The 9231-nt window shown below is 36.6% G+C and overlaps 1 protein-coding gene across 1 annotated transcript in view; it reads left to right on the top strand.

Annotated features, from left to right (window-relative positions):
• LOC104871351 (heterogeneous nuclear ribonucleoprotein K) overlaps nt 1-8732 on the top strand; it is a 27331-nt gene extending 18599 nt beyond the window's left edge. The window contains 5 exon segments of the mRNA XM_010637213.2: nt 7271-7392; nt 7395-7688; nt 7691-8104; nt 8107-8217; nt 8220-8732. Of these exon segments, the coding sequence (XP_010635515.1) occupies nt 7271-7392; nt 7395-7688; nt 7691-8104; nt 8107-8217; nt 8220-8638 (1360 nt within the window). The 3' untranslated portion in view covers nt 8639-8732.
• The last annotated feature ends 499 nt before the right edge of the window (nt 8733-9231 follow it).

The raw sequence follows: 9231 nt of genomic DNA, 5'->3' as shown, positions 1-9231 counted from the left end.
ATATTCACCCCTCGTCTTTTCCTTGAGAAAGCCAAGCACACTCCTGCCCTAAATAAACCCTCTGCCCCCCAGAAAAGCCCATGGCTTGCTCCTTCCCTCTCCTTCAGTCTCCACTCAAAAGTCAATTTGTGGGAAAGTCTCCTTCATCAAGCCCTGTCACAGCCCACATCCTTTACCATGTCTTTGTTTTGTTTTGTTTTGTTTTTCTTTCACAGGGCTTAATGTCACCTAATACCTGTTTGTTCGTATGCTTCATTGTTTATTTCTGATCTGACTTCCCTACTAGAATATAAGCCCCAGAAGGGCAGGCATGTGCTGTACTCTTCAGTTCCATACCAGAGTGACTGGAACAGTGCCTGGGATGTTCTGTATACTCTCTAAGTATTTATCGAGAAATTAATTGCACCAGTACCTGAGAGCAAAGGGGATACTTACTCACTAAATTCCTTTAAAAATAGTTTTGGTTCTTGAAAACCTCAATACATTTTGCATGGGATAGCAGTTCTAAGTTATTTAGGAAGCCAATATTGGTTTTATTTATGTGTTTAGTAGGTGAATCTAATAGAGAAAATTGAATTAGATTCATATTTTAATTTGTATCATTAGAACCCCAGTTTATACTTAGATATTTTCCCCAGCTACTTTAATTACTAGCACAGAATTGGGAAAGAGTTGGAATTAAACAGGATTGGGATTTTTTCAAGGTGTCTATAGTGAAGAGAAGAGGAAAAGGGCTGATATACGCCCTGGGGTGAGGCTGCACCTTCAGAAAGGGGAGGAGTGTAGGAAAGGAAAGAGTGGTAGACTCATTGGAGATTCCAGCTTTGATTAATTGCATGTGTATATCAAACCATAAATGTCTTAAAGAATGGATAACAACTCATAATACCTCTGTTAAAGCTTATTTAAAACTGAAAATACAACTTTGTTTGTTTATTTGTTTCAGACAGTCTCACTAAGCGGTTCAGGCTGACCTTAAATTCATGATTCTCCTGACTCACCATGTCAGGTAGAAGAATTACATTAATTTCTCAGTACCTAAATTTCAATAGGTGGAAAACGAAATGAGCTTTTCTTGACTAGACTCTACCAGCCTACAAGTAATGAAGTCTAGTTCATTAGTTCTGAACTTGATGCTTTGTCTGAAACTTGAAAGCAGATGAAGCAGGGAGGTGTCTTGCCGAATAATCTTTACATTTAAACAGTCTTCCCACTGGAATTGTTCCACCAGAGCCCGTCCTAAGAAAATTTCAGTGGAGTCTATTCTTAGCTGTGAATCTTCAGAGTTCGTGGAATACTCCCTGTGTAAGCCCAGCCCACTCCCTGGTGAACAGACAGCAGATAAATCTACCAGCGAACAGGGATGGCTCCAGCTCATCTCCACGAAGTTTATCACTGGGAAAGGTATATTCTCTGCCATGATTTTATAATTTTTAGCTCATATTAACTGTATAGATGAATGGTTTTTCTGTGAAATTTCCACGCATGTATATATTGGGCTTTGTTCTAATCCACTCCCTATAAAACCCTCTCTCTCTCCTCTTCATCCTCCCCCTGACACCTTGCCCTCCTCTGTTAGTTCCTCTTCAACTTTAGGTCATCATTTTTAAATTTCTTTTTAGTGTCGTCATCCAAGAGAATACAGGCAGCACTTTTCTTCCTTTTTCTGGCTTATTTCACTTAATATGATGACCTCCAGATCTATTCCTATTCCTGAAAATGTCATGACATTCTTCTTTATGGCTGAATAATTCTCCATTGTGTACATATACCAAATTCTCTTTATCCATTCATCTGTCAGCAGACATCTTGCCTTGCCCTGGAAATAGCTCCCCCCCCCTCTCTCTCCTCTCTCTCTCTCCTCTCTCTCTCTTTTAAAAGTACCAGGGCTCAAACTCAGTACCTTGTGCTTGTGAGGTAGGTGGCAGTGCCACTGAACTAAATCCCTGGCCCTGTTCTGTACTAATTTATATTCCCACCATGAGTGTATAAGGTTCCTCTTCTCCATATCCTTACCAGAACTTTTTAATTATTATTATTGTAGCCATTCTGACAGGAATAAGACAAAATCTCCATGTAGTTTTGGTTTATATTCCCCAGATGGCTAAAAACTGTGGGCTATTTTTTCATATATTTATTGTTCATGACAATTAGCTCTCATCACCATAACATAAAACCAGTTTGATCTGTTTTTTTTTCTTTTAAAATATAACAGGGTCTAAATTTTAATTCCTATTCAAAGTTCTACATCCTAGAGGACCTGGTTACAACATGCTTTACTTCTTTCTCACTCAGTTTCTAACCTTGCTCTCTTTACTGGTTCTTTCCCACCTACCTACAAATCAATCTGAACTTGAAAAGCCATTTTAACAAATAAGTCCTTGACGTCAGGACCCATTCTGATCATTACTATTTTCCCTTTTGCCTTTGGGGAAGGATGTGGTCTATTCTCTCTATTTCAATATCTGCAACTTCTTGTAAAATATTTTCCCACCACAGTGCCCCAGCGGAAGGTGTCATCTGAAAGCACAAGTTCTTTCTCAGTAGCAACAATTTCCTTTCGTCAGCCCTCTCATCCTGCGTTTCTGAGCTGCACTTGCTCCCGGGGAGCCACGCCTTCTGCATTAAAGCCAAGATTCCCTTTCCGTAGCTGCAGTTGCCCCACTGGAAGTTTCCACCACGGCTTCTTTTCCTTCTCTCATTTTGTCTGCAGATGTTTCCCAAACTCAGTCCCTTTCTCTAACCCTCTCCCTCTTTTTATTTTTCCTGCTTGGAGAACGTTTCTGAGTCTCCTCTAGGATGTCCAGATGAGCCATCCCTGGAGACTTTCACCTGACTTAAAGACTCATACTTCCATCTGCTGATGGAATACGGGAAATTTGGCATGTCAAAAATGAAAGAAATTCATTTCTCTCGTAATCCAGCTTCTCTCAAAGTCACCTCAACTTGTAGAACAAAATTTGCTTCTTCCTATAGATTATATCCTTAGAATTCTATGAATTTTCAGCCTTTTACCCAAATACCCACTCTTTTATTTGCGACAACAAAAATAATATCACTAGTGAGGCTAGGACTTACATATGCAATATCCTGAATACATTCCATCATCTCCATTTCTGCTACTCCTGCCCTAATTAGGACTTATTGTAATTAAATTGCTAATACAGTTTCCTCACTTTCTCCAATCTGTCTTTTGCACCACTCACTCCCAGTTCACGTACTGCCAAGTAAACCCCTGAGGCTGGCCATGATCTTAAGATGCCTACAGGAATGTATGTGGACTACTGTAGGACCAAAAATGGCCATGTGTTTCAGATTTATAATCTATAAGCAGAATCCACGGTATGTTTCTCTTATGGATCATGAACCACTGACTGTAAAATCAAATATTACCAGGCTTAAAGTCTTCTAGCTCCTCCATACTGGTCAGGAGAAATTTGGCTTAGGCTATAGTAGGAAGATATCCCAAAATTTTAGTGCTTTCAAGCAAATATCAGAATTTTAGAGAACGTTTTGCTGCCATGAGCTTGATAATTGCTCAGTACTTACAAATTCTGCCAATGAAGTCAGAGAAAATAGTAAAAAATGTGTCGTTTGGTTATTTCCTAATGAAATGTGTCAACACCTAGAAGATCTAAATATTTAGCAAATAAATACTTTCCAAATGATCAAGGAATGATGTTATAAAACTATGCATGGTTAGAAGATTTATTCAAACTGCAAAGCAGACCAGTGGATTTTAATGAAGCAGGGTGCAACGAGCTCATAATGTAATTTCAGACTCTTCGCTGCAAATACATCTCAATAAACTACTACTTGTCGAGTTAAAAGGAGAATATCCATAACTCTCCCCCAAAAGGTACTAAAATACTCCTCCTTTTTCTAACTGCATATCTATGTGAGGCCAGATTTTCTTGTCACTTCAACCAAAAGAGCAAACCACAACAAAATCGATATAGAAGCAGACCTAAAAATTCAACATCTTCTATTAAACCCAACATTAAAGAAATTCTAAACAATGCCCCTTTTCTCATTACATTTTGAGGAGGTTGGAAAATATTGTTATCTTTCATAAAGCACATTATTATTTTAACATATATTAGTTTACTATGTATTAGTTAATTTTTAATTAACTGCAAAATAATTGTTTTAACTTTTCTGTTTTATCACTAATTCAACAAATCTCAGTAGGCATAACATATAAATAAAACATCATGATATTCTCCATAACTCTTAATAGTGTTAAATAAATCTGTCACTAAACTATTTGAGTGGGCCAGTGATTTAGCTCAGTGGTTCAGTGGCCTGCCTCGCAAGCCCAAGGACCTGAGTTTGATCCCTGGTACCACAAAAATTTTTTAAAAATTAAAAAAAATAAAATAAAATATTTGAGAGTTATTTGCAGAAGTCCCAATTATGTTTTCTGCATTCCTTCTTGTCCTTGAACACAAAGGTTTTCTTTTGCTGTCTGAGTAAATGTTTTCTTAATCATATATTGAAAGATTATTTATTTTCTTATTTAGCTTTGTTTGTTTGTTTCATTGAGATCCAGTCATTTTATTGATCCCTATACTACTTTCAACAGATTTCAAATTCTAAGTTTTAGGTATATAACGACATCACTGAAGAACAGTGACAACTGACTATACTTCCTGTGATAATGACTCATGACTTTTTATTTGTGTTATTGGTTCCTACTCCTGGAATAAAAGTAAGTATAGTAACAATCATTTTTATCTTAGTGGATATATCTTCAATCTTTCTCCACAAGATAAAATCATGGAAATGTTTCATTGTATTAACACTATCTAACCCTAGTTTGAAAAGAGTTTTATCAGGAGATGTTAAATTTAATCAAAATCTCTTTGGAACAATGCCCTCCCCCCATGCAAAGTTATCCATGTCTTAATACACAAAACCTGTGAACATGTTGCCTCACATGTCAAAGGGTATTTTGAAGATGTGATAAAATTAAGGACACTGATATGGAAAAATTGCCCTGCGCTCAGTGTAATCACGAGTGCCCTTATAGAAAGGAAGCAGGAAAGCCAGATGCCTATAGAAGACATACTGGGAGGAAGAGGGATTGGAAGGTTAAGAGGAAGGGGTCACATGCCAAGGAATGCAGCTGATCTCTGCAAGCTCAAAAGCATAAAACAGATTCTCTCCTAGAGTTTCCAGAAGTAATGCTCTCCTGGCATCATGTTGATTTTGAGAACCTTGACTCCCAGATAATAAATTTGTGTTATCTAAAGCCATTGAGTTCGTGATAATTGGTTAGAGCAGCAATAGGTATTAATATATTATAGATCATTCATACTGGATCATATTACTTTTATTCTTCAATCTATTACATAATATTCAAAAGAATATATCAACTACTACCACTAATGAATTATTTGTTTAATTAGTTTGGGTTATAGGCTTTATTATTTAACATATTTCTATTTTAATTTTCACAAATTTATTTAATACATTTGCATCTACACATTACAATAGTGAGATTTATCTATAGTTTTGATAAAGGTGCTAAATTTGTCATGTTTTTCCTCTAGAATAATAAAGTTCTTGAGAAGCACTCTTCAATCAGCTCATGTGCTATGGGAATTTTTAATCCTTGCAACTTGGAAAACACAAAAGCTAAAATTATGTCTCAATTTTTTTAAATTGTTATAAATCTACTTAATTCTTCTCTTCTTTTGGGGGCTGATTTTGATAATATATGCCTTGTCAGTAATTTATCTATTTTGTTGAAATCTTAAAATTATTAGCAAAGAGTGGTTTGTAAAAAAATCTCTTAAATATTTAAATTCTCCTATCTACTAAGGCATCCACTTTATAAATTATAAATCTCTACATTTAGTTTTCCCTTTCTTTTGTTCTTAATTGAATATGTGAGTTTTTCTCTTGATTATTATCTTGCCTCCTTTCTAGTTGTAGTTTTAACTAAATCAAGCTTTTCCTGAGTTTCTGTTTTCTTGTTTACTTTCAAGAATTTTTGATTATTAAACTCCTGATTTTCATCTTTTTTGTTAGGTAAACAATGAACTCCAGGCTATTAACTTGCCTTCCAACCATGACTTTGGAAACATCATGGAGATACTAATTTAAAAAGTTCTTTTCAGCCCTCTAAATATTTATGATTAAATTCTATAATATTACTTCAATCCAAGAGCTATTTTGAAAAATGCTTCTTTTGTTATTAATATTCAATTAGCATAAACTTTATCTGCTTAGACTTGTGCAATTAAGTATTAATTTTATTGCAGTGTCATTACAGAATATAACTTACAGTTTCTGCTCTTGCTATTAAGATTTTCAGGGTATGTTTCTGTTGTATGATTGCTTTTTGAAAATGTGTAAGGGATTTCAAAAGTAGATACATTTATAAAATATGTTGCTTTTACACAAAAATAAATTTTATAAAGATTTTAGTAGAGATATATATATATATATATATAAGCCATCTATATTATATTTGAATAGGAATACTGAGATACATATAATTTTGTTCTACTTGTAGTCTTTCAAATTCTTTTAGGCCAAATTTATTTTTTAGGTTTTCAAGAACAGTGTGCGATATAGTACCCTATTACAATTGAATTTCTGTTAGTTTCTCCATGTATAGTGTAACAGTTTTACCTTTTTAGTTGTATGTGCCATGAATACTATAACTATATTGTAGATATTAATGTTTATTAATATAAAAGTATCACCACTATACATGCTCCTTCTGAAATTCTACTTTATATTAAAATTGTATTGCTTCTTCCATTTTTTTCATTTCTATTTTATTTTCCTTGGGAGAATAGGAATTTGATATATCTTTATCTATAATTTTATACTTAATATTCTCTTTCATGTCGTTTTTAGATGTGGTCCAAAAGAAGTACTTCTTCAATAGTAATCTACTGCCAGCCTAAATGTTGTCCTTTGTAAGTAACATAGTTTCCTTGCTAATATTCTGAAATTTTTGGTCTATATTTAGAATACAATAATTTCACTAGTATACTCTTAGTGAAGTTAATAGCATCTAGCACATGACGAGTATTTCTATCTTATTAAAAGTCAGATCTCAGTTTTGCTGATGTATCTTTCTGTGTTATATCTTTGGTTATTATTTCTGTTCATCTAGTCTTATCTTTTTATATCCAGATTGGATAATATAACTTTGAAGTTAATAAAAAAAAAGTATTTGGCTGGGCAGGAGGGTGCGAGGAGGCAGGGGAAGGGGCCTGCACTCGCTCTCGGTCTGGCTCTCACCAAACAGGTGGCGGCCGGTGCGGGAAGGCGGATTCACAACACCGGTGTATCCATTTAATACAAGAAAATGGAAACAGCAGCCAGAAGAAACCTTCCCCAACAGTGAAACCAATGGTGAATTTGGTAAACGTCTGCCAAAGATATGGAAGAGGAGCAAGCATTTAAAAGATCTAGAAACACCGATGAGATGGTTGAAATACGAATTCTGCTTCAGAGCAAGAATGCTGGAGCAGCGATTGGAAAAGGAGGCAAGAATATTGAGGTTCCCCGCATAGACTACAGTGCCAGTGTTTCAGTCCCAGACAGCAGTGGCCCCGAGCACATATCGAGTATCAGTGCTGATACTGAAAAAATTGGAGAAATTCTGAAGAAAATCATCCCTACCTCGAAAGAGTACCAACGTTATAAAGGAAGTGACTTTGACTGTTAATTCACCAAAGTCTGGCAGGAGGAATAATTGGGGTCAAAGGTGATAAAATCAAAGAATTTCGACAGAACACTCAGACAGCAATCAAGCTCTTCCAAGCATGCTGTCCTCATTCCACGGACAGAGTTGTTCTTATTGGCGGAAAGCCTGATAGGCTTATAGAGTGCATGAAGATCGTCCTTGACCTTATATCCGAGTCTCCCATCAGAGGACGTGCGCAACCTTATGATCATAATTTTTACGATGAAACTTATGTTTATGGTGGTTTTACAATGATGTTTGATGACCGCCGCGGATGGCCTGTAGGACTTCCCATGCGGGCAAGAGGTGGTTTTGACAGAATGCCTCCTGGTCGTGGTGGGCATCCCATGCCACCCTCTAGAAGAGATTATGAAGACATGAGCCCTCGTCGAGGACCCCACCCGCTTCTCCTGGTCGAGGAGGCGGGGAGGGGGGTAGCAGAGCTCGGAATCTTCCTCTACCACCATCACCACCACCACCTAGAGGAGGAGATCTAATGGCCTGTGACAGAGAGGAAGACCTGGAGGTCGCTATGACGGCATGGCTGGTTTCAGTGCTGGTCAAGCTTGGGATTCTGCCATAGATACATGGAGCCCATCAGAATGGCAGATGGCGTATGAACCACACAGTGGCTCTGGACATGATTATTCCTATGCAGGGGTTTGTGGCTCCTATGGTAATCTTGGTGGACCTATTATTACTACACAAATAACTATTCCCAAAGATTTGGCTGGATCTATTATTGGCAAAGGTGGTCAGCGGATTAAACAAATCCCTCATGAATCAGGAGCTTCTATCAAAATTGGTGAGCCTGTAGCAGGATCCGAAGATCGGATCATTACCATTACAGGAACACAGGACCAGATACAGGATGCACAGTATTTGCTGCAGAACAGTGTGAAGCAGTATTCTGGAAAGTTTTTCTAAGATGAGTGAAGAACTGAAGGAGTCCTGCATCTTTTTTTTTTTTTTTTTCTGCTTCTGTTTTAAAAGCTAACATTCCTCTGCTTCATAGGTATTCTGCATTTGAGGTATAGTGAAATCTTTGCTGTTCACCAGATGTAATGTTCTAGTCCCTTACAAATAGGGTTGTGGGGAGGGCATGCAAAGACTAATGTTGAAATTTTAAAAAATAGCAGAGTGAGTGGATTTTATTTTTGTTCATCGTTGGTGGTTTAAAAAAATTCCCCCCGCGTAATTATTGTGAACACCTTGCTTTGTGTGGTCACTGTAAACATTTGGGGGCGGGGCAAGGAGGAGAGTAACAGTCATCCACGTGGCCCTGGCATCTGTTCAGAGCAGTGTGCAGAATGGAATGCTCTTTTGTAAGAAACGTTTTATGATTTTTAAAATAAATTTAGTGAATTTAACAAAAAATATTTCATTACTTTCAACTAGTTAGACATTTCTTAAAATACTGTTCTATCGTCTTTTTTCTTCTGTTTTGTTGCATTTTTCTTTCTGCAAACCTACTGCGACCTGCTTCTTTTGAAGTCATTAATACAATGTTCTGTCTTGAT

This window comes from Fukomys damarensis, unplaced genomic scaffold (assembly GCF_012274545.1).
Source record: "Fukomys damarensis isolate Sample0158 unplaced genomic scaffold, DMR_v1.0_HiC HiC_scaffold_3, whole genome shotgun sequence".
Lineage (NCBI taxonomy): Eukaryota > Metazoa > Chordata > Mammalia > Rodentia > Bathyergidae > Fukomys > Fukomys damarensis.
This window is presented reverse-complemented; position numbering and strand designations above follow the sequence as displayed.